The sequence below is a fragment of the Erythrolamprus reginae genome, chromosome 2, assembly GCF_031021105.1.
Source record: "Erythrolamprus reginae isolate rEryReg1 chromosome 2, rEryReg1.hap1, whole genome shotgun sequence".
NCBI classification, from domain to species: domain Eukaryota; kingdom Metazoa; phylum Chordata; class Lepidosauria; order Squamata; family Dipsadidae; genus Erythrolamprus; species Erythrolamprus reginae.
The window spans coordinates 335,659,085-335,685,844 of record NC_091951.1 but is presented as its reverse complement, the minus strand read 5'-3'; the positions used below and the strand labels follow the sequence as shown (position 1 = coordinate 335,685,844).

The 26,760-nt window shown below is 40.6% G+C and overlaps 1 protein-coding gene across 1 annotated transcript; it reads left to right on the top strand.

Annotated features, from left to right (window-relative positions):
* The first annotated feature begins 2,268 nt into the window (after positions 1-2,268).
* Positions 2,269-14,736, top strand: GRP (gastrin releasing peptide). Its single transcript, XM_070736404.1, has 3 exons — positions 2,269-2,500; positions 8,154-8,407; positions 14,349-14,736. Exons 1-3 carry the CDS (start codon positions 2,323-2,325, stop codon positions 14,400-14,402), a joined length of 486 nt encoding a protein of 161 aa, XP_070592505.1. The 5' UTR covers positions 2,269-2,322; the 3' UTR covers positions 14,403-14,736.
* Positions 14,737-26,760: the final 12,024 nt, after the last annotated feature.

The window sequence follows — 26,760 nt, the reverse complement described above, 5'->3', positions numbered from 1 at the left end:
CCAGAAACTCCACAAATGAAAAGCCCCTTCCCATTGCTTTGATAAGAGGACGGCTGTCCCGGGTCTTATCAAGTCTCACCAACCACAGGGAGAAAACAAAGATTTAGCACTTCATTCATGGAGGGAGAGGCTTCTGAAATGCAGAGCGAGTTTTTTTGGGGGGGAGAGAAGGGACTTTCCTTTAGAGACAGCCAGCCACGTTTCACTTTCTGCTTTGTAGGACCAGAGCTTGTTGGATGAAAGCAAGAGTTATGAATGAAGGACAGGTGCTGCTGATGGTGGGGGAAACACGCCGTCTGTATTTCTAATCGGAAAGTATCAGGGGCTTCCAACCGGACCCTCGATGGACGAAGGGAACGGGCAAGGAAGATGCTATCAGGAAATGCAGATTGCAGTCCGAATCGGTGCCTGGTTCAAATAAATCGTTTTGAAAGATGGCAATTCAATAGCGGCCATCCTTGGCAAACGTGAGGGAGAGACGTTCAGGGCGAGAAATAGCCATGTAGAAAACCTATGCCAGACCCATTCTCGAATACAGCTCATCTGTCTGGAACCCACACCACATCTCAGACATCAACACTCTCGAAAACGTCCAGAAGAGCCCTTCACTCCTCCACTCGAAACAGAATACCTTACGAAAATAGACTAACTATCCTGGATCTTGAAAACTTAGAACTGCGACTCCTAAAACACGATTTAAGTATTGCCCACAAGATCATATGCTACAACGTCCTTCCGGTCAATGACTACTTCAGCTTCAACAGCAACAACACAAGAGCACGCAACAGATTCAAACTTAACATCAACCGCTCCAAACTTGACTGTAAAAAATATGACTTTAACAATAGAGTTGTCGAAGCGTGGAACTCATTGCCAGACTCAGTGGTGTCAGCCCCCAGCCCCAAACATTTCTCCCTAAGACTCTCCTCGATTGACCTCTCCAGGTTCCTAAGAGGCCAGTAAGGGGCGTACATAAGTGCACTGATGTGCCTATCGTCCCCTGTCCAATCTTCTTTCCTTATCTCATATATCATACATTTTCTCTCCTTTCCTCCTACTTCTCTTCTTTCTTACTTTCTATCATTATATATATTACTTAATGTCTATTCTCTTTCATATGTATTGTATATTGGACAAAGAATAAATAAAAATAAAAAAAAATAACAAATAACTGTAGAACAGATAAGCAGGCTGGAACTTGTATCTTCCAGGTCTTGAGGTGAGTCAAGGCTATGGTTTCACCAGCACCACAGCCGATAACGCATGTCTGGAACTTCATCCCTGCTCTCTGGGGACGCCACTTAATGTTTGCTGCCAATCTGAAATGTCCGAGGGCGGAAATATTGTGTCTGCAGCTCTTAATCTGTTGGGTGTTGGAGGTTTTTAACCATTATGAGTTGGACTAGATGAGCGTGCCAGAATCTATGGGAGAAGGTGGGTACAATGAATAACTGATTAACAGGGTTGGAAGGGACCTTGGAGGTCTTCTAGTCCAACCCTCTGCTCAAGCAGAAAACCCCATACCATTTCAGACAAGGGGTTGTCCAATCCTGCCTGTCAAAGACTACTTCAGCTTCAACCACAACAACACAAGAGCATGCAACAGATTCAAGCTTAACATGAACCGCTCCAAACTTGACTGTAATCGGGTTGTTGAAGGGTGGAACTCATTACCTGACTCCGTAGTATCATTCCCTAACCCCCCAACAATTTACCCTTAGACTATGCACCAAAGACAAATTCCTTCTGTCCAATCCCACTTGTCCAATAAAGAATTCTATTCTATTCCATTCTATTCTATTGTATTCTATTCCGCCCGTCTATCAAGAAGAGCCGTCGGGAACCGAGGAAAGGCTCCCCCATTCTTTCCCTCACTCTGCCCGTTGAGGGGGCAACTTCGCCTGACGGCAGAAGCGTCCTGAGGGGGGAGAAAGCCTGGAGAGCCGGGCCGGAAGAAGGACGAGGGAGGGCCGGTCGGTGGGGGCGGAATGTCGAAGTGGAGGGGGGCGCGCGGGAGGGGGGGGAGAGAAGAAGAGGGGGGCGAAGGGGGGGGGGGTCGGCTGGCGCTCGACGGCGCGGCCAATCAGGAAAAAGGAGGCGCCTCAGAACTCCCAATTTTGCCCACCCCCCGGGAGAGGAGGAGGTGGGGGAGAGAAGGGGGGGCGTCGTCACGCGCCTGACCTTTGCTGACTCCTTCGCCCCCACCGGCGTATAAAAGCCAGTCAAGCCGGCCAGACGGGAGCAGCGCCTCGCTCGGGCTTCCTTGTTGCCGCTCCTGCCGGACTCCTCTCCCCGCGCCGAAGCTTTCCCGCGCGTCCTGTCATGGCCCGCCCGGAGACCTCGCCGCCGAAGCCCCGCGGGCAGCCCTTCCCGCTCCTAGCTCTGGTCGCCTTCGCGCTGCTCGTGCAAGGGCGCGGCGGGCGAGCGGCTTCTTTGCAGGGAGTCGACGGGGCGCCCCCGATGGCCAAGATCTACCCCCGCGGCAGCCACTGGGCAGTGGGTGAGTTAGTGAGTGAGGGTCCCACCCTCGCGGCGCCCTGGCTGGCCTTCCCCCGGGAGGCTGCCTTGGCCAGAGACCCACGAACCGGGCGGAGAGCAGGGAAGCAACACGGGCATCTTAGGAGGATTAACTTTGAGCAACAGGGAAGGATTGCTGGGCGGATCTAGTGTAAGGTCTCCTGCCTAAGCAGGGGGTCGGACTAGAAGACCTCCAAGGTCCCTTCCAACTCTGTTGTTGTTGCTGTTGCTGTTGTTGTTGTTGTTGTTGTTGTTCTTCTTCTTCTTCTTCTTCTTCTTCTTCTTCTTCTTTTTCCTCTTCTTCTCCTTCTCCTCCTTCTCCTTCTTCCTTCTTCCTCCTCCTCCTCCTTCTTTCTTCTTCTTAATCTTCCTCCTCCTTCCTCTTCTTATTCCTTCTTCTTCTTCCTCCTCCTCCTCCTCCTTTATCCTCTTCTTCCTCTTCCTCTTTTTCTGATTATTATTATTGTTATTATTATCATCATCATAGAAACATAGAAGATTGACAGCAGAAAAAGACCTCGTGTTCATCTAGTCTGCCCTTATACTATTTCCTGTATTTTATCTTAGGGTGAATATATGTTTATCCCAGGCATGTTTAAATTCAGTTCCTGTGGATTTACCAACCACGTCTGCTGGAAGTTTGTTCCAAGCATCGACTACTCCTTCAATAAAATAATATTTTCTCATGTTGCCTTTGATCTTTCCCCCAACTAACCTCAGATTGTGCCCCCTTGGTCTTGGCTTCACTTTCCAATTAAAACACACTTCCCTCCTGAACCTTATTTAACCCTTTAACATATTTAAAGAGTTAAACTTTTTTCTCCTCCTCCTCCTCCTCCTCCTCCTCCTTCTTCTTCCTCCTCTGATTATCATAATCAAAAACGAGATCACTATGCTGGATTTCATATCTCATCATCAGTCGGGCGCTTCCCAAGCACCTAGGACTGCGTGATGCAGTGGCGAATTATGTTTGCCGACCCCCGTAAAGTGGCTGTTTGCAGTTGACAGATGGAGATGTTGTCAATTCTGATGGTGTTCAAATGTCTGCTGAGATCTTTTGGCATGCACTCTGCCAAGGACCTTTGGGACCAGTTTCACTGGCTTATGCCATTATTATTATTATTGTTATTGTTGTTGTTATTATTATTATTATTATTATTATCATTATCATTATCATCAACAACAACAACATCTTCATCATCATTATCATCTGGAGATGCCACCAGGTGTGGCCTGAGACTCTCCTTTTCCTACAGTCAGCCCCTGGCTGGGAAAAATTGCCAGGATCCCGATTAAAATAACAAAAAAAAGTTGGAAGGGACCTTGGAAGTGGGACAAATGGAGTTTTTGTCAATTCTGCTGGTTTTCAAGTGTCCACTGAGATCTTTTGGCACTGCGCCAGCATGCCAAGGACCATTGGAACCACTTTCACTGGCTTATGCCATCCTCCTCCTCTTCCTCCTCCTCCTTCTTCTTCTTGTTGTTATTATTATTATTATCATTATCATTATCATTATCTGGGGATGCTACCAGGTGTGGGCTGGGACCCTACTTTTCCTACAGTCAGACCCTGATTGGTTGGAAAAATTAGCTGGGATCTCTATCAAAATAACAAAAAACCACCTGGAAGGGACCTTAGAGATCTTCTAGTCCAACCTCCTGCTCAAGGCAGAAAATCCTGGACCATTTCAGACAAACGTTTGTGCAGTGTATTCTTTTAAAAAAAGCCTCCAGTGACTAAGGCTATTCTGACTATTATAAAATAGGGGATACATTCTATAATTGGTTAAAAGAAAGGAATGATAAGTGAAATTAAGCTGTAGGGATTCTGTTTAGTAATTAAATAAGGGTAGTGATTGTATTCATGGTATAAATAAGGAATATGTAACTATAACAAGAACAAAGAAAAGTATCAATGTATATATCTCCAATAGTAACTTCTGATAGAAATGGGGTTGTAAATAACCCTAATATTTGTTGTATGTTCGTTTTTGTCTTGTATGTGAAATTAACTATTTAAAATAAATAAATAAAAAACCTCCGGGGATGGAACACACACAATTTATAGGATATATAAGTTGTTCAACTGGATTAATTGTTCTCACCGTCAGTTCTAAGTTTTTTGTTCTTTCTTTGATGGGTTTCCATCCCTTGGCTCTTGTCTTGCCCTCAGGAGCTTTGGAGAATAACTTGACTCCCTCTTTTGTGGTAGCCCCTTGGATATTGGAACACTGATATCATGTCATCCCTAGTCCTTCTTTTCATTAAACTGGACAGACAGCTTTTTTGTATCTTCAAAAAGTGGGGTGTCTCGATTTTTTCCCCATCCATCTAATTATCCATATAACCACAGCAGCCAGACTAGCATTTGCGCAATGCTGGAAAAACGAAGACATACCCCAAGATGATTTAATAATAGGAAAAATTAAATACTGTGCAGAAATGACTAAACTAACTATGATAATTAGAAACAATACTGAGTCCTCATTCAACAACTGCTGGGAATCTGGGATCCCTTCTACTGTTGGCTAGAAAAAAAAGAACAACTTGCTTAATAAATGTTAAGAACTGTATATATTCAAACAGATACAAATCTGGTATCCAATCTTTCCTTTTTTTTAACAGATGTATGAGATATCAATATATATACTTAAATTAATCTGGCTTTTTTAAAAAAAATCTCTTTAATTTGATTTATTCAACACTTTCTTTTATCTATCAAATTTTAAATACAGTATTAGATATAAGGAAATGAGCTATTGAAAATATATCTAGTTCATAATTGTAACACAGATCTACCGTACACCCACCCACCCTTCTTTCTATTCTTTCTCTCTTCTTATTTCTTTTCTTTTTCTGTGTATCTGTATGTCCGTCGACGCTCTTTGTTTAATTGTCTTTGTCCATTGTCAAATGCATACTGTTTCAACTATAATTTGACAGGATTATTGTATTCACACTTTCAGTAATTTACTCACTATTCACACTTTCAGTAATTTGACATGTCTATGTTGTTAATTGTAATCAACGTATTTAATGTATATTTGTAAATAAAAAAATTTAAAACTAAAAAAAAAAAGTGGGGTGTCTCTGCTCCCCTCCTCCAATGACTTACCTTAGAGAGCATCCATGTCATGGCTTTCTATTTCTTTCCAGTATCTTCATTCCCCAGTCTTCCCAGTTTCTGGGGTATGTCTGCAAAACTCCACACCCATGTCTCCTTGGTGTCACAAATTTTAAACCCTAAAGGAAAATGTGGTGGAAGAGATTGTCCCTTGGGCTTTTAAAAGGATGGGCAGCCAAGGTGGCATCTAAATGGTAAAAAGGAACACAACAGAAAGCCACTACATAAAACCAGCTTTGAAGAGGCAGTGGTGGAACACTCTGCTGCCTCCCGTGATGAAATTAATCCAAATAATGTAAAATAAATGAGAGGTGTCTGGAGTAGTGGACAGAATTCCTGGAGATTAGGAAGCAAATTCTTCACTAAAAATACTTACCCTTTTCGGTTGCTAATTTAAATTGTCTTGTGTAATAATAGTGTTTTATGGATTCTCTAAATATTGTCAGAATTACCCTTTTCCCCCCTCTTCTGCATAAGGATCAGACATTTCCCAATAGGAATTTATTTCACTGGCAAATCCAACTGAGCTTAGAAGCATCGTTTGCCTATATTAAAGCAAACATATTGTCCATGAAAATAGATCAAGAAACATAATCCATTGAATGTTGCCTATTCATCATAATTGTGTTCCTCTCCTGCTTGTTGTGGGAAGTGCCAGTGAGTTGTGTAGAGCATATAAGCCTCTGTTTCAGCTGTTGAGATGTAACTGAACATCACCCATGACCATTTGTGAGGACTAGAAAGTTTTTCCTTACTTAAAATTAAAGCGTGGTTATTGCCAGACAGAGGACTGTGTGTCCTTCACCATATTTGACATTTGCACAGAAGAACAGAATAGAGAAGATATCAAGGGAGCTTCAATAATTCTCCTGAATTATTCCAAGCCAAACAACATGGGTGCCATGGTCTTCAGACCCAAAAAGAAGTCTCCGTTGACATTAATTTCTTTTTTTTAAGTTTTCTTCATTGGTTTTTATAAAATATAAATAAAAGAGGGTGTATATACCGCAAGATCTTTCTTTTTTTAAAACAGATCTTACCCATTTCATCATTTCCTTATATTTCTATTTTTAATGTTTTATATATTTACATTTGTAAATTTACATTTCTATATCAATCAGTTTATATTTAACATTGCAAGTTATTCATTACATTATATACATTTATTTATTTTTGTATGCCTTTGCGCATTGTGTCACTCTTCCATGTTTCTATTCTCCAACCAATTCTACCATAAATTCCAAACATTATAATATTCCGAATCATTTATTCCCTTAGAAACATAGAAACATAGAAGACTGACGGCAGAAAAAGACCTCATGGTCCATCTAGTCTGCCCTTATACTATTTCCTGTATTTTATCTTACAATGGATATATGTTTATCCCAGGCATGTTTAAATTCAGTTCCTGTGGATTTACCAACCACGTCTGCTGGAAGTTTGTTCCAAGGATCTACTACTCTTTCAGTAAAATAATATTTTCTCATGTTGCCTTTGATCTTTCCCCCAACTAACTTCAGATTGTGTCCCCTTGTTCTTGTGTTCACTTTCCTATTAAAAACACTTCCCTCCTGAACCTTATTTAACCCTTTAACATATTTAAATGTTTCGATCATGTCCCCCCTTTCCCTCTGTCCTCCAGACTATACAGATTGAGTTCATTAAGTCTTTCCTGATACGTTTTATACTTAAGACCTTCCACCATTCTTGTAGCCCGTCTTTGGACCCGTTCAATTTTGTCAATATCTCCACAGTACTCCAAATGTGGTCTCACCAGCGCTCTATATAAGGGGATCACAATCTCCTTCTTCCTGCTTGTTATACCTCTAGCTATGCAGCCAAGCATCCTACTTGCTTTTCCTACCGCCCGACCACATTGCTCACCCATTTTGAGACTGTCAGAAATCACTACCCCTAAATCCTTCTCTTCTGAAGTTTTTGCTAACACAAAACTGCCAATGCAATACTCAGATTGAGGATTCCTTTTCCCCAAGTGCATTATTTTACATTTGGAAACATTAAACTGCAGTTTCCATTGCTTTGACCATTTATTTAGTAAAGCTAAATCATTTACCATATTACAGACCCCTCCAGGAATATCAACCCTATTGCACACTTTAGAGTCATCGGCAAATAGGCAAACCTTCCCTACCAGAACTTCCCCTATGTCACTCACAAACATATTAAAAAGAATAGGACCCAGAACAGACCCTTGTGGCACACCGCTTGTAACCTGTCTCTGCTCAGAATACTCGCCATTAACCATAACTCTCTGATGTCTATGCTTCAGCCAGCTTGAAATCCACTGAACTATCCAGGGATTAAGTCCAATCTTCACTAATTTATCTATCAGCTCTTTATGTGGAACCGTATCAAAGGCTTTGCTGAAGTCCAGATAGGCAATATCCACGGCACCACCTTCATCCAACATCCCTTAATTTCCATGTTCAGTTTGTCCATTCCCGCACATTCCATTGACATTAATTTCATGGCGCATCCTTTCTTCTTGCAGGGCACTTCATGGGGAAAAAGAGCACTGGAGATTTTCCTTACATATATGAAGACCGCCCAGAGATGCCTTTTTCTCTGCTGCCAGATAACAATGCCAAACAGCTGGGCAGTTATTTGCAGCAGGACGGCTCCTTCAAAGAGCTGCTCAAACGTGTGGAAGAGGATGAAGATCAAAATACTCAGGTTCTCCGGGAAGAGCTGCCTTTTTCTTCCAAGAATGTTTGGGGGACAGAGGAAAACAGCAACTTCAAAGATGTAAGTGAGGTTTTCCATAATCCCATCAGATACTCTTTGTATGCTAGTTTTTAAAATCTTAAAGTTCTTCTGTTAGACACATAGAAACATAGAAGATTGATGGCAGAAAAAAACCTCCTGGTCCATCTAGTCTGCCCTTATACTATTTCCTATATTTTATTTTAGGATGGATATATGTTTATCCCACCCATAGACTGATTGGAAGCCAGTGCAGATGTTATGTGTGTACCTACAATAGCTCCCGTGGCTGCATTCTGGATCAATTGTAGTCTCTGAATGCTTTTCAAGGGTAGTCCCATGTAGAACACATTTTAACTCAGATAATTCTTAAACTGAGTTGAAGCCAGAGAAGTTTCTTTTAGGTTTGATTGAGAAACAGGTCGAGGGTGGTGCGGGTGGAAAACACCCTATAGAACTTTGTTTATATATGACAATAGTAGCAAGGCTTATGTATGCATGGAGATGGAACAACACATATATAGCCACAATGGAAGAATGGATTGTGAAATGGATGGAACTGGAAGAGATGGTGAAATTGTTTGCTTTCATTAAAGAAAAAAACTTTCTCTACTTAGTAGTAGAAACATAGAAGATTGACGGCAGAAAAAGACCTCATGGTCCATCTAGTCTGCCCTTATACTATTTCCTGTATTTTATCTTAGGATGGATATATGTTTATCCCAGTCATGTTTAAATTCAGTTACTGTGGATTTACCAACCACGTCTGCTGGAAGTTTGTTCCAAGCATCTACTACTCTTTCAGTAAAATAATATTTTCTCACGTTGCTTTTGATATTTTCCCCAACTAACCTGTTCAGTTTGCTTGGTGTGAAAATTTGTGCCAGGGCAGAGACCTTCTCCGTTTTTTTTTATTCCTGTCGATCATTATTCAGATTAATAAAATGTTGTTTTAGGAATTCTTTTTTTTTAGGAGAGAAAGATATCAAAGAAATGAAATTACTGCACTGGTGACATTATCCAGTTGGGTAATGAGATGTCAGCCCTTTCTTTTTTCCACCCTACTAGTCCACATACAAATTAATTTTTTTAAAAATGTTTGGGGGATTCTTTCTTAAGAGAGACAGATTTGAAAGAAATCTTCATTTAGGAAATCGGGATTGTGTGACGTAACTGCTGCTTTGGGCTTCCCTAAAAGGAAGATTTGATTGAGACATCAGCCTTTACAATTATGTCCAGATATCATATTCGTTTGTAAAACAAACAAACAAACTACAATAACCAAAGAATTCAGGGATTGAATCCGAAAACTCTAAAAATGCTTTGCCAGGATGATTGAACACTAACTCAGCGTCATTTCCAGGATATCAAACTGGGTTCCATCTTAGAAACATAGAAACATAGAAGTCTGACGGCAGAAAAAGACCTCATGGTCCATCTAGTCTGCCCTTATACTATTTTCCTGCATTTTATCTTAGGATGGATATATGTTTATCCCAGGCATGTTTAAATTCAGTTCCTGTGGATTTACCAACTACGTCTGCTGGAAGTTTGTTCCAAGCATCTACTACTCTTTCAGTAAAATAATATTTTCTCACGTTGCTTCTGATCTTTCCTCCAACTAACCTCAGATTGTGCCCCCTTGTTCTTGTGTTCACTTTCCTATGAAAAACACTTCCCTCCTGGACCTTATTTAACCCTTTAACATATTTAAATGTTTTGATCATGTCCCCCCTTTTCCTTCTGTCCTCCAGACTATACAGATTGAGTTCATTAAGTCTTTCCTGATACGTTTTATGCTTAAGACCTTCCACCATTCTTGTAGCCCGTCTTTGGACCCGTTCAATTTTGTCAATATCTTTTTGTAGGTGAGGTCTCCAGAACTGAACACAGTATTCCAAACGTGGTCTCACCAGCACTCTATATAGCGGGATTATAATCTCCCTCTTCCTGCTTGTTATACCTCTAGCTATGCAGCCAAGCATCCTACTTGCTTTCCCTACTGCCTGACTGCACTGTTCACCCATTTTGAGACTGTCAGAAATCACTACCCCTAAATCCTTCTCTTCTGAAGTTTTTGCTAACACAGAACTGCCAATACAATACTCAGATTGAGGATTCCTTTTCCCCAAGTGCATTATTTTACATTTGGAAACATTAAACTGCAGTTTCCATTGCTTTGACCATTTTGAGATCCTTTCAATTGGACATAGCATGGAGGAGCCAGTCTTCCCCAGTTAGTTCCATCCAGATAATGTTAACACCCTTGTTTTATGTTGTGTGAGTCTTATATTGTAATAAAAACTAATTTAAAAATTAATTTTAAAAAGATAATGTTAACACCCCATAAAGAACATGTTTTTTAAAAAAAATCAAATTAATATTTTAAATTTGTATTAGAATTCTTCCATGAGTACATATAGAATAGAATGGAATGGAATAGAATGGAATAGAATAGAATTCTTTATTGGCCAAGTATGATTGGGCACACAAGGAATTTGTCTTGGTGCATATGTAAATAGGCAAATCACGAAGCTACACCATTCCTATTCCTAAGGTGACTGATGCAAGCACATGCAATGTAGTTACTCAGTTGTAGTAGCAATACTTACAAAAAAGATTAAAAGGCTCTTGAAATGCTGCATGAAGTACATCGGAGGTTATCTACATTCTTCTGTCAATAATCTCTGATATAGATGCCTTGTTAGAAAAGAGTTAGATCAGCCTTCTGCAATAGACATGACATAAAATTTAGGGACTTTCTCCTTAGCTACTACAAACAAGATTTGGCCAGGGGGAAACTCTTAAATTCATTATAAGACAAGCCTTGTGCATTTGTAGGAACTATTTGTATTGTATTCCCCACCCACAAACATTTCTACTTTTCCTTCTATTTCTTTCCTTCCTTCCTTCTTTCCTACCTTCCTTCTTTCTTTCCTTCTTTCCTTCCTTCCTTCTTTCCTACCTTCCTTCTTTCTTTCTTTCCTTCCTTCCTTCTTTCCTTCCTTCCTTCTTTCCTACCTTCCTTCCTTCTTTCCTTCCTTCTTTCCTACCTTCCTTCTTTCCTACCTTCCTTCCTTCTTTCCTTCCTTCTTTCCTACCTTCCTTCTTTCCTTCCTTCCTTCTTTCCTACCTCTCGACTTTGCTCCAAGATTTCTTTGACATTCATTGGAAGTTCCTGTGCATGAAAAATGCTTTTCTCAAACTTTATAATGAACCTCTGATCAGGTCTCATATTTTCTTAACTGCCCTGGGCATCTTTCTTATATTAGGAAATATTATGAAATCTAAGAAGTCATTTAGGGTAAATGCCTGGTTGAAAAACCAGGGCTATATTTTTATATTTAATTTGAAAGCAATTGTTTTCAGTCAAAGTGTGATTGCTTTCAAATCAAAGTGATTTGTGGTGGTGGGGTGTATAAGAGATACACAAATCAATATGACACTTTGAGGGAGGGCAGACTGTGTTAGTGTGTCCTATCCAAAAATCAGAAGGAGTCAGAGAACACTTCTTTCAAACTAAAGAGTTTTGTTGAAAGGCACGGGTCGTTTGTGAGCTTTTTAAATAAAATTTGTTAGTGTGAAAAGGTGATCTCAGTCTCCTTCTAATTTATAAACATATACTTCTCCATTTTATTAATTTATTTCTTAGTTTGTTCAAAGGCTATCCATGATCAGAACACGGAAAGGATAGTGAGGAGTTAGAAATGATATTTTCTGCTAATGATAGTAATACATTGGCAGAAAGGGAGCGGTTTATCTTCATCTTTCTTCTACATTTGAGATGTTCCAAGGAAGAAGGGCACCTGATAGGATAGGAAACCAGCAAACCTCAAACACATCACTGGGAAAGTAGAGAGCTGTGATTTCTTTAAACACCCTACACATTCTAGTACGGTGTTTTCTCTCTTGTGGGACCTGTCTATCAGGGCAACCAGGTCTATCCAATTATGGAATTGAGCATACTGCTTCCATTTTTGCCTTTCAACCACAATCCAGGGTCCTTGTTGGATTTCTATGTTATTTATGGTTTAGGATCTTCTTCACTTCATCCAGCAGAGTATCTTTATAGCAGAACTGTGCTACAATGTATATTTGAGTACACAATACAATGACTTCAATATAAAACTTATGCTTTTATTTCTTCTTTTCCCATTGAACTGGTTTCATATTTACACAAATAAACAACTTGACAGTATAACTATACTTCTCTCTACATCTGCTCTCTATGATGCAGATTCACCAACAGTCAACACACAAATTCCCAGAATTCTATCTTTCAACTGCCAAAAACTGATTTACATTTTAATATGCAAATTTGCTCTCTCTTAACATTCCATTCCCTTTTTTCATGCTATAAGCTAACAGTCCTTCGGAGGAAGTCACTTTCATGACAAACTATTTTTGTGTTAAATTTAAAAGACTTTAAAAATAAAGGGGACTCTTGTATAGATTTATTTCAAGCTATTTAGCTCTCATAGAAACATAGAAGATTGACGGAAGAAAAAGACTTCATGGTCCATCTAGTCTGCCCTTATACTATTTCCTGAATTTTCTCTTAGGATGGATATATGTTTATCCCAGGCATGTTTAAATTCAGTTCCTGTGGTTTTACCAACCACGTCTGCTGGAAGTTTGTTCCAAGCATCTGCTACTCTTTCAGTAAAATAATATTTTCTCACGTTGCTTCTGATCTTTCCCCCGACTAACCTCAGATTGTGCCCCCTTGTTCTTATGTTAACTTTCCTATTAAAAACATTTCTGTCCCAAACCTTATTTAACCCTTGAACATATTTAAATGTTTCGATCATGCCCCCCCTTTCCCTTCTGTCCTCCAGACTATACAGATTGAGTACATTAAGTCTTTGCTGATAAGTTTTATGCTTAAGACTTTCTGCCATTTTTGTAGCCTGTCTTTGGACCCATTCAATTTTATCAATATCCTTTTGTACGTGAGGTCTCCAGAACTGAACACAGTATTCCAAATTTGGTCTCATCAGCGCTCTATATAGTGGGATCACAATCTCCCTCTTCCTGCTTGTTATACCTCTAGCTATGCAGCCAAGCATTCTACTTGCTTTCCTTACTGCCTGACCGCACCGTTCACCCATTTTGAGACTGTCAGAAATCACTACCTCTAAATCCTTCTCTTCTGAAGTTTTTGCTACTGCCAATAGAGGATTCCTTTTCCCCAAGTTATTTTATTATTTTACTCATCAGTTGGCCATACCATTATGGGCTCAAATGGCTAGCTGATAAGAGCTAAATAGCTTGAAATAGGTCTATGCTAGCCTCCCTTATATACAGATTGAGTTCATGAAGTCTTTCCTGGTAAGTTTTATGCTTAAGACCTTCCCCCATTTTTGCAGCTCGTCTTTGGACCCGTTCAATTTTGTGAATATCTTTTTGTAGGTGAGGTCTCCAGAACTGAACGCAGGATTCCAAATGTGGTCTTAAAAGTAGCCTAGGGCAGTGTTTCCCAACTGTGGCAACTTGAAGATATCAGGACTTCAACTCCCAGAATTCCCCAGCCAGCATTCCCTGGCTGGGGAATTCTGGGAGTTGAAGTCCAAATATCTTCAGGTTGCCAAGGTTGGGAAACACTGCCATGGGGTACATATAACAACTTATTTAAACAGAGTTGGAAGGGGCCTTGGGAGGTCTTCTTGTCTAACCCCCTGTTTAAGCAGGAAACCTATCTGGCCAGTCTTCGTTCGGTAAAACATAAATTTAACATCTTGGGTGTGAGTTAGGTGGGGAACGAGGTGCTCATAACTCTGCAACCAGTGAAGACTGCTCATTCTTGAGTTCAGAAGAAACACTTAGCCCTTTTGTGGTTGAGGGCTCTTTGTTGTCCACATTTGCCCACCCTACATTAAAGAGGATGAAATAGCATGTAGAAAAAGACCTGTTGCAAATATCCCTATTTTAGACGACGGTGCTCCAACAATTATTATTATTATTCTTTTTCCTCTTCTTTTAGATGGTGGCCCTCCTGTTGCAAGTACTGGATAAAAAGGAAAGCACTCCAAGTTGAAATGACTGCCATCCAGCGCTGAAAACAGAGAATAATGTCTTTAAGAGACTATTGTTTCACAAGCATTTTATTGTACATGATAACTAAATAATTATCTTTTCTGTTAAAACAAGATTCCCCTCCCGCGCCCCCTATCGGTGTAGAAGAACCTGTTTACTCATTTCTCAGAAAAATGGCTACACTTTCCCTCTTTCCAAGCCATTTTTTCCCTCGCTTGAATTGCTTTGTTGTACATAATTGTCAATGAAGGGTCTTCCAATTCTCTGACAATACTTTGCTATTTCTCTCTTCAGTCCCTGCATCTTTTACCTTGCGATCATCCTGCATTTCAATATCCACAATAAATAAATATATATATTTTAAAAGAAAGGATGGGCGCTTTTATTGATCTCGGAGCACACGATGCAGTTGAAACTATTTTTTTAAAAAAAAATTAAATTTTTTATTGAAAACATAAAACACAAAACATAAACTAACAGAAATAAAACCATGACAGCCACGAAATCAAGCAACTTAATATGAATTTCATATCTATATTTCTGTCTCTACGGTAGAGACAGAAACGATGCAGTTGAAACTAAATCAAGCTTGATTATTATTATTATTTATTATTATTTATTAGATTTGTATGCCGCCCCTCTCCGTAGACTCGGGGCGGCTCACAACAATAACAAAGACAATATAAGAACAAATCTAATAATTTAAAAAACACTAACAACCCCATTATTAAAAGCAAACATACACACAAGCATACCATGTATAAACTGTATAGACCCGGGGGAGATGTCTCAGTTCCCCCATGCCTGATGGCAGAGATGGGTCTAAAGAACTTTACGAAAGGCAAGGAGGGTGGGGGCAGTTCTAATCTCCGGGGGGAGCTGGTTCCAGAGGGTCGGGGCCACCACAGAGAAGGCTCTTCTCCTGGGTCCCCGCCAAATACATTCTCGCCAAATACATTGATACATTCAGCGCAGCGGGGCACAAGTTCCATGATGGGGCTCATAAGGGAGAAATACTTAAGGGACAGCATATAAAACGTAGTGTCTGGTGTTCTGTCTGGGTTCCCCCAGACCTCAACACCAACTGGAAAAAACAGCCAGACACTCTGGTAAAAGCCAAAAGTATTTTATAGCTGGAAAAAATAAGCACAGAGGAAAACCTGTTCTTCCCAACAGACAGGCTATAATACGTTACAGCAGGGTCCTGATGTCCAGACAATACAGCAAGCTTCTTGCTGGCACCCCCCCCCCCAAGGTTTCAATAGTCAAAGGCACAAACCAGGATTCCAAGACGCCAAAGTTCACAGCCAGGTCCCACGACTCTCAAAGATAAAACTCCACAAGCCAGGAAGGGTGGGTCTGCCTTTTAGCCTTTCCCAAGAGCACCACACCCAAACCCAGCTGTTGCCACTTTAATGCTGAAAGTACTTAGCCAATTGATTCCGTCTCTGAGTAGCTCTTCTTTGTCACAGATCAATTATGGCTTGTGCATTTTCCTCTAAGGAATCCAGGCTGCTTGCTGGGGAGAGCTCCCCCTGGTGGGACTCTGGCTGTCCTCCCTCTTCTTCAGCCTGGGATTCCTCCTCCTCGTCTGTCTGCACCTCCTGTTCCTCAGCCTCTCCCTCTGAGCTGGAAACCGACAGAAGGTCAGCCGTTCCCTGAGGGGCCTCAGACGGAACCACAACAGTCTGGAAGCTTCAATTTGTGCAAAATGCAGTAGCCCACATGATTATATGCATGCCTAGATTTCTACGTGTGTCTCCTCTCTTATAGAAGCTACATTGATAGCTGATTTACTTTCTGGTCCAATTCAAGGTTCAAGATTGTCACCCTTCAAAGCCCTACATCAGTGATGGCAAACCTTTATTTCCCTGGGTGCTGAAAGCATGTGTGTGTTTGTTATTGTACGCACAAGAGTGTCCACATCCAGAATTCAATGCCTCCCACCCAGTGAAGGGCTACCAAAATTTTTACTACCACACTGTGTCCGTGGCCTATGCAGGACGCTCTGCATTTTCGTTCAACATCTTTCAGTGCAAATTGGGTGCTCTGGGGTGGAGCTCCATATTCGCTACGCCAGTGTTCCCCCATCGGGGGAGCAGCTCACCCCTGCTCCCAACCCCTGTGCATACAACTCCCCGATGCTGCCCTGCACGCATGACCCCCCCCTACCATTTCTCAACTTCCAGTGGCCCCGGTAGACCCACTTTTCATCCTTCCCAGGCTGCAGACCTTGTAAGGGCAAAAATGGCTTCCAGAGGCCGAAAATGGCCCATTTTCTGATTTCTGGTGGGCCCGGTAGGTCCGTTTTTTGTCCTCCCCAGGCTCCCGTTGCTGAAAATGCTTGCCTGTTCTTTGGAAACAGAACGATGAACAAGGTGGACTATTAATCAAATCTAACTTGATCTCAAGCTACTCTTTCTAATGGTGCTCTGAAATGGAAGATAACAATGATGCCAACGGATGCAAACTAGGGGCCCTGAAAAATAAGATTTCAAATTTCTACTGGTGAGAAATCTGCTCTTCTTTTTTTTATATACAGTGGTACCTCTACTTAAGAACTGAATTGTGACCAGACTTTTAAGTAGAAAAGTTTGTAAGTAGAAGCAATTTTTCCCATAGGAATTAATGTAAAAGCAAATAATGCGTGCAAACCCATTAGAAAGAAATAAAAGCTTGGAATTTGGATGGAAGGAGGAGGAAGAAGAAGAGGAGGAGGATAGTCGCTGCCCAGAGCGAAGGGAGTGTTTCTTTTTCTCTGGGCGCTGGCAGAGGTTTATCCCCTCTCCTAGTGCCCAGAGAAAGGAAAATGCTTCGTTCGCTCTGGACTGCCAAAGCCTCCTTAAGCGCCACCAAGAGGCTCCTCTGGCATCACAGAAAAGCCCGAGATGTCTGGGATTAAAGGGGGAATGGCAGGAAACTGGCCGGGCATTTGTGCTGCTCTCAAATTTCCTGGGACATTTTTCCGGGCTCGGGTTCTTAAGTAGAAAATGGTTCTTAAGAAGAGGCAAAAAAAATTATTGAACAGCCGGTTCTTATCTAGAAAAGGTATTAAGTAGAAGCATTCTTAAGTAGAGGTACCACTGTATATATAAAGGATAAATATAGTGAATACATTTAAGTACAAATAACAATATAAACATGTCGAGATACAGAAGAAAAAAAAGAAATGGGTAATTAACAAAGATTGTGTGTCAAATTATGGCCTAGACAATATGCATTTAACAGTAAACAAGGACGAAACAAAACAAACAAACAGACAAACAAAAAAAGAAAAGGAAAAAAGGAAAGGAAAGAAGAAAAGAAAAAAAGAAAGGAAAAGGCGGGCAGGTGTGTGGTAGACCTGTATTGGAATTATGAACTAGAAATATTCTCAGTAGCTCATTACATTATATCTAATATTTTGAATTATAAATGAGCAAGAGAAAGTGTTGAATATATCAAGATAAAGAGATTTTAAGAAAGCCAGTCTACTTTTAATATATATACATCCATTTAGAAAAAAAGGGAAGATTTGACACCAGATATGTATCTATTTAAATATATAGGATTCTTAACATTTGTTGGGCAAATTGTTCTTTTTTTCTAACCAGCGATAGAAGGGATCCCAGCAGTTATTGAATAGAGAATCATCATTATTTCTAATTTCTGCTCTTCTTATGTTGCTCCATTTTTTTTAAAGAACAGCTTCCAAGTAACAGCTCAATAAGCTTCAGCATGCCCGAGGCAGAACATTGACTGGTAGACAAGGAATAAGACAGGTTAGAAGACGAGTCAGGTGTGATGGAGAGTAAATTCCTCTTAGAAAATATATTACTGAATAACATTTTAATGTTGGCCTTACTTGTTAAGTCCTCAAGGAAATCAAGGTTGTGTTTGACCTCGGAGGGACAGGGGTGGGTGGGCAGGTTGGGTGTGGTCAACTCAACGTCACTCATGTTGGAGGCACCTGTGGTGGCCTGAGCTCTTTGCCAGTGAAAATAATAATAATAATAATAATAATAATAATAATAATAATAATAATAATAATAACAACAACAACAATAATAATAATTTATTGGATTTGTATGCCGCCCCTCTCCGCAGACTCGGGGCGGTTAACAACAATAATAAACACAACATGTACAATCCAATAATAAATGAGTCCCCCAGCTCCACAGAGTTGGCCTTCTCCGGGTCCTGTCGACTAAACAATGCCGTTTGGCGGGCCCCAGGGGAAGAGCCTTCTCTGTGGTGGCCCCAGCCCTCTGGAACCAACTCCCCCCGGAGATTAGAACTGCCCCCACCCTCCCTGTCTTTTGTAAACTACTCAAGACTCACTTATACCGCCAGGCATGGGGGAGTTGAGACACCTTTCCCCCAGGCTTTTTTTTTATACTTTGTTTTATGTTTGGTATGAATGTGCTGCTTGGTTTAAAAAAAAAAAAATGATAGGGTTTTATATGTTTTTTAATATTAGATTTGTTCCACTACTATATTGTTTTTATTACTGTTGTGAGTCTTCGGAGAGGGGCAGCATACAAATCTAATTAATAATAATAATAATAATAATAATAATAATAATAATAATAATAATAATAATAATAATAATAATTGTTGTGATTCCGTCTGAGGCCCCTCAGGGAACGGCTGATCCTCTGCTGGCTTCCTGCTCAGAGGGGGAGGATGAGGAACAGGAGGTTCAGGCAGACGGGGAGGAGGACTCTCAGGCTGAGGGAGAGGGAGGACAGCCAGAGTCCCCCGAGAGGGAGCTCTCCCCAGCAAGCAGCCTGGATTCCTTAGATGAAAATGCACAAGCAATAATCGATCTCCGGCAGAGAAGAGCAACACAACGAAGGGGACAATTAGCCAGGTACTTTCAGCACTAAAGAGGCAACAGCTGGGTTTGGGTGTGGTGCTCTCTGGAAAGGCTGAAAAGGCAGACCCACCCTTCCTGGCTTGTGGAGTATTATCTTTGGGAGTCCTGGGACCTGGCTGTGATCTTTGGCGTCTTGGAATTCTGGTTTGTGACTTTGAATACTGAAACCTTGGGGGGGAAAGGTGTGGGTCTTATTCTCTACAGTGGTGGGTGTGCCAGCAAGAAGTCTGCTGTATTGTCTGGCCATCAGGACTCTGCTGTGAAGCCTCATAGCCTGCCTGTTGGGAAGAACAGGTTTTTCTCTGTGTTTATTTTTCAAACTATAAAGTGCTTTTGCTTTTACCAGCGTGTCAGGCTGCTTTTTCCAGTTGGTGTTGAAGTCTGGGGGCACCCAGACAGAATAATAATAATAATAATAATAATAATAATAATAATAATAATAATAATTTTTGCCTGCAACAGCCTCCTGCCAGTGAAAACAGGGCTTGGGATGTCCATCTCAAGGTCGACTCAGCCTTAGATCCTTCCGAGTTGGGTAAAATGAAGACCCGGATTGTTGGGGGCAATAGGCTGAGTCTGTAATCCATTTAGAGAGGGCTGCAAAAACACTATGAAATGGTATATGAGCAGGCGTGGACTGCTGCCTGTACGGGAACACAGTGGGTAGCGAAAATGGAGCTCCACCCCAGAGCACCCAATTTGCACTGAAAGATGTTGAAAGAAAATGTAGAGCGTCCTGCATAAGCCACGTCTACAGTGTGGTAGTAAAACTTATGGTAGCCCTTCACTGTATGTGTGTGTGTGTGTGTGTTTGTTTGTTTTGTTTGTTTGTTTGTTTGTTTGTTTATTTATTCATTAGATTTGTATGCCGCCCCTCTCCGTAGACTCGGGGCGGCTAACAACAATAATAAGACAATATAAACAAATCTAATATTTAACTTTAAGTTAAATTAAGAAACCCTAATTTAAGAAACCAATCATACATACAGACATACCAGGCATAAATTTTATAAGCCTAGGGGGAAGGGAATATCTCAATTCCCCCATGCCTGACGACAGAGGTGGGTTTTAAGGAACTTACGAAAGGCAAGGAGGGTGGGGGCAACTCTGATATCTGGGGGGAGTTGGTTCCAGAGGGTCGGGCCCGCCACAGAGAAGGCTCTTCCCCTGGGTCCTGCCAGACGGCATTGTTTAGTCGACGGGACCTCGAGAAGGCCAACTCTTTGGGACCTCGCTGGGATTCGTGCGGCAGACTTATGTATATAAGTCTAAATGCTATTACAGTACTAGTGTTATCTGCAGCCTCCCCTTCCCCCAAGCTCCATTTTTGCTGGCAGTGGCCAGTCCCTTGCTGTTTCCAGGGTAGTCCCACAAGCCAGATCTAAGCACCCCTTGGGCCGGATCTGGCCCCGGGCCTTGAGCTTGACCCTCCTGAATTAAACAAATTAGTAAGACAAAGTTAAGGATGCTCATCCAGATCAATTGGACCTCAGTTCCATCTTGACTAATTTAGAAAAATGTATCAAAAATTTGACTAATCTAGAAAACAATTGTCAAAAATTTGACTAATTTAGGGGAAAAAACTAGGAAAAAACCTAAATGAGGACAATTAACTAATGGAATAGCTTGCATTCAGAAATCATGGGCACTCCATCACTGAAAAATTCTTTTCTCTATCACCCAATACTAGGACGAGGGGGCCCTCCCTAAAGCTCATAGATAGGAAAGTGAGGACAAATAAAGGGAAATATTTCTTCACCCCAGAGGGACATTGGTTTATGGAATTCCCTTCCAGAAGAGGTTGTGACAGCTGTCAGCCCTGATAGGTTCAAGGCAGGATTAGACAGATTCATGGATGCCAAGTGTATCGGTGGTTATTGAAACGGATGTCCAAGTGCCGCCCCTATGTTGGTGGAGGCAGGCAGGATTCCCTTGGGTACCATTTGTTGGGGGTCAAGGGAAAGGGAGGGTCTTGCCTTCTCTTTCTGCTCTGGATAACTATGGACAATTGGTGGGCCACTGTGTGACACAGAATGCTGGACTTGATGGGCTTTGGCCTGATTCAGCATGTCTCTTCTTATGTTCTTATGAAGGTTTTTAAGAAGATACTTGACAGTCACTTATCTGAAATAATATGTTGGCCTCCTGCAACTCCTGCTTCTCCCCCTAGGCCGTTACAACTGTATGCATGGTATGTTTGTAGGTATGTTTGGTTTTATATATTAAGGGGTTTTAATTTACTTTTAGTATTGGATTTTATTGTATATTGTTCATGATTGTTGTTAGCCGCCCCAAGTTTTCGGAGAGGGGCGGCATATAAATCCAATAAAACTTGAAACTTGAAAATGCATATGCTGCAATGCCCTGCCTGTCAACGACTACTTCAGCTTCAACCATAACACAAGAGCACGCAACAGATTCAAAATTAATATTAACCACTCCAAACTTGACTATAAAAAATATGACTTTAGCAATCGAATTGTCGAAGCGTGGAACTCATTACCGGGCTCTGTAGTGTCAACCCCTAACCCCCAACATTTTTCCCTTAGACTATCCAGGTTCCTAAGAGGTCAGTAAGGGGCATGCATTAGTGCACTGGTGTGCCTTCTGTTCCCTGTCCAACTGTCTCTCCTATATCTCCTATATCTTTTCCTCTATTCTTCATTGACTTATTTCATTCTTATATCTTTTCTTCTATCGTTTCTTTGTTGTATATTACTACATGTCTATTCTCTTTAACCTTCATTGGACAAATAAATACAATACAATACAATACAATACATCTCATTCTCATTGTAGAGAGAAGCTTACTTAAAAAAAACTTCACTCAAGACATTAGCAAAGCTAAGATGATGGGGAGCTAACTCAGATGAACGTAGTCTGCAAAATATTGACAGGAATCTTAATTTATTCCCAGTTTCAAGCATTTCACTTCATTTACAGGTAAGGCACTATTTTTGAGTAACGATGCACTGAGCAATAATGAAGAAAAAACACCACAATTTTATGGCGCTAGTTTGCGCATGGCCCTACCTTATGCTCTGTCAGTCTCTGGGATTCCACCAGATGGCGCTCTTGGCTAACACATCATTTTTGCACACAAAAGTTGAAAAGGCTATATCAAACACATGTCTATGGAGATTTTCAGTCATTCCGATCATGATTGTCCCGAAAATTGCTTTTTCAAAAGCTTCTTCAGCTTTGAGAATTGCCTTTACAAAAAGCACTTTTGAGACAAGCACTACTATGACATAAACGTGTGTTATTTATTGATTGTTAGCATTTATATAGTGCCAAACTGTTGCACAGCCCGCAATGCATGTAGTTAGTTTAAAGTGGGTTCACAATTTATTTATATCATTATATCTAATAACATTATGGAACCAATTGTGCCTATCCACAAGAAGGGCAGTAGAGAAGAAGCTGGTAACTACAGGCCAGTTAGCTTGACATCGGTTGTAGTTAAAACGATGGAGACTCAAAAAGAGGATAAATAAACACCTAAAAAACAATAACTTATTGGACCCAAATCAGCATGGCTTTACTGAAGGCAAATCATGTCAAACTAATCTCATTGATTTTTTGACTATGTCACAAAGGTGTTGGATGAAGGTGGTGCCGTGGATATTGCCTACCTGGACTTCAGCAAAGCCTTTGATACAGGTCCACATAAAGAGCTGATAGATAAATTAGTGAAGATTGGACTTAATCCCTGGATAGTTCAATGGATTTGCAGCTGGCTGAAGCGTAGACATCAGAGAGTTATTGTTAATGGCGAGTATTCTGAGCAGAGACAGGTTACAAGCGGTGTGCCACAAAGGTCTGTTCTGGGTCCTATTCTTTTTAATATGTTTGTGAGTGACATAGGGGAAGGTTTGGTAGGGAAGGTTTGCCTATTTGCCGATGACTCTAAAGTGTGCAATAGGGTTGATATCCCTGGAAGCGTCTGTAATATGGTAAATGATTTAGCTTTACTAGATAAATGGTCAAAGCAATGGAAACTGCAGTTTAATGTTTCCAAATGTAAAATAATGCACTTGGGGAAAAGGAATCCTCAATCTGAGTATTGCATTGGCAGTTCTGTGTTAGCAAAAACTTCAGAAGAGAAGGATTTAGGGGTAGTGATTTCTGACAGTCTCAAAATGGGTGAGCAATGTGGTCGGGCGGTAGGAAAAGCAAGTAGGATGCTTGGCTGCATAGCTAGAGGTATAACAAGCAGGAAGAAGGAGATTGTGATCCCCTTATATAGAGCGCTGGTGAGACCACATTTGGAGTACTGTGGAGATATTGACAAAATTGAACGGGTCCAAAGACGGGCTACAAGAATGGTGGAAGGTCTTAAGTATAAAACGTATCAGGAAAGACTTAATGAACTCAATCTGTATAGTCTGGAGGACAGAAGGGAAAGGGGGGACATGATCGAAACATTTAAATATGTTAAAGGGTTAAATAAGGTTCAGGAGGGAAGTGTTTTTAATAGGAAAGTGAACACAAGAACAAGGGGACACAATCTGAAGTTAGTTGGGGGAAAGATCAAAGGCAACATGAGAAAATATTATTTTACTGAAAGAGTAGTAGATCCTTGGAACAAACTTCCAGCAGACGTGGTTGGTAAATCCACAGTAACTGAATTTAAACAGGTATAACAAGCAGGAAGAAGGAGATTGTGATCCCACTATATAGAGCGCTGGTGAGACCACATTTGGAATACTGTGTTCAGTTCTGGAGACCTCACCTACAAAAAGATATTGACAAAATTGAACGGGTCCAAAGACGGGCTACAAGAATGGTGGAAGGTCTTAAGCATAAAACATATCAGGAAAGACTTAATGAACTCAATCTGTACAGTCTGGAGGACAGAAGGGAAAGGGGGGACATGATCGAAACATTTAAATATGTTAAAGGGTTAAATAAGGTTCAGGAGGGAAGTGTTTTTAATAGGAAAGTGAACACAAGAACAAGGGGACACAATCTGAAGTTAGTTGGGGGAAAGATCAAAGGCAACATGAGAAAATATTATTTTACTGAAAGAGTAGTAGATCCTTGGAACAAACTTCCAGCAGACGTGGTTGGTAAATCCACAGTAACTGAATTTAAACAGGTATAACAAGCAGGAAGAAGGAGATTGTGATCCCACTATATAGAGCGCTGGTGAGACCACATTTGGAATACTGTGTTCAGTTCTGGAGACCTCACCTACAAAAAGATATTGACAAAATTGAACGGGTCCAAAGACGGGCTACAAGAATGGTGGAAGGTCTTAAGCATAAAACATATCAGGAAAGACTTAATGAACTCAATCTGTACAGTCTGGAGGACAGAAGGAAAAGGGGGGACATGATAGAAACATTTAAATATGTTAAAGGGTTAAATAAGATCCAGGATTGAAGTGTTTTTAATAGGAAAGTGAACACAAGAACAAGGGGCTCTCCATAATTGGTCAGAGCCTGCTGAATCCCACTTCTGCCTAGTTTTGTTCTACTTAGAAACTACTCCTGGATATTTTTTTTTGTATGAAATGGAAAGAAATGAAATTGTAGCATTGGCTGTTGCTTATTAGTTTCCTTTATGATGATACAAACTGTAACAAACCGTTACAGTTTATTCGGGTTCAGAAAGTCATTGATTGAAGGTTTTCCTCCTATAGCTTTTCAATTTGCACCCCCACAATCCTGCTTTTCTCCTTTATTTTCTTTATTTTTCATTTTTTCCTTTGCTTTTCTGTATTTGGTACTTTTTGGGATTCTAATAACATTTTGGAAGGGTGGGGGAGGAGTGGTCCTTCTATCTAATCCTAAAGTAAATGTTCATGAAACTTGTGCCTTTTAATAAAAAAAATTGTTAGCCATTAAATGTTTCTACTTGACTTGTTTTGGCTACCGCAGGTAGTTTGCCTCTTCCACACTGTCCATTCCTATCAACTCAAACCCCAGATTTGGGGCTTGTGGCCAGTTTAGCTCTACACCAACTTCTCTGATGGTCTTCAAAAATCTTCTCTGGATGTAATGAACTTCCCAAGTTTCCAGACAGTATGACTGGGTAAAAATTGATCTCAGGACTATCTTTAAAATTTAAGTTTTTAACAGATGAACAGACATGTTTCCTGCCCAAGTAGTGGATGGCCAAGTGCAGCGTCTCGATCTGGGTCAGGCACTGGGATGCTGGCGCCACCAAGGTAGGCAGGTAGCGGTACAGTGCGTGCAGGGCCTGGGTCAGGTGCCGCTTGTCGAGCTTCTCATGCTGGTTGGCTCTGCTGCTACCCGCCGCTCAGGCCTGGAGGGTAGGAAAGGAAAGGAAAGGAAGAAGAGGAAAGAAAGGAAAGGAAAGGAAGAGAAGGAAGGGAAAGGGAGAAGAGGAAAGGAAAGAAGAAAGGAAAGGAAGGAGAGGAAAGGAAGAAGAGGAAAGGAAAGGAAGAAGAGGAAAGGAAAGGAAGAAGAGGAAAGGAAAGGAAGAAGAGGAAAGGAAAGGAAGAAGAGGAAAGGAAAGAAAAAAGGAAAGAAAAGGAAGAAAAGGAAGGGAAAGGAAGAAGAGGAAAGGAAAGAAAAAAGGAAAGGAAAGGAAGAAGAGGAAAAGAAAGGAAGAAGAGGAAAAGAAAGGAAGAAGAGGAAAGGAGAGAAGAAAGGAAAGGAAAGGAAGGAGAGGAAGGGAAAGGAAGAAGAGGAAAGGAAAGAAGAAAGGAAAGGAAAAGAAGAAGAGGAAAGGAAAGGAAGAAGAGGAAAGGAGAGAGGAAAGGAAAGGAAGAAGAGGAAAGGAAAGGAAGAAGAAAAAAGGAAAGGAAAGGAAGAAGAGGAAAGGAAAGAAAAGAAAAGAAAAGAAGGAAAGGACATGTCTTTCATTCTAGAAATATAATTCATTTTTCTCTTTCATGCCACATTGTTCTTACCATTCCAAGGATGATCCAGAAATTTTCTGCAAGTTAAACTATTATTATTTGTGATGTTCCAGACGAAATTCATTTTAATAAACAATAAAATGGATACCTAGGGGAAAAGGTTCACTTTCACTATTCTGTATTGCTCCTCTTAAATTGTTTTCTTTGCTTTTTCCAAATTATTGTTACTGTTTGCTTGACAACATAAATTCTTAGAATGGATTACAAGATATTTAAAATGATAAAAGACTCTAAAAGCATTTTTAAAAGGAAATGGAACTTAATAAAACAATACTACCCACTAATGTACCATATGAAAGATTAAAATTAAAAAACAGTTTTCAAGTCAAAAGGTATGTTGAATAAAGCAAGTAGAATAATCATTCTGAATTTCTGTTGCTGCTGATGTCCAAACTATTTAACACTTAGGGGAATTTCTATTAAAGTGGATAAGGATCCACACAGTCCTTTTTTAAATGGTGCAACAATGAACAACTAGACAATGCAGAAGGAATTAATCACTAAGAGGCCAGTATGTTATATAATTATTGCAATTAACATAATTAACACGCCAAAGTAGGCAACAAGCAAGATTTTTTTTCCTACAAAAGGAACTAATCTGCTCACCTC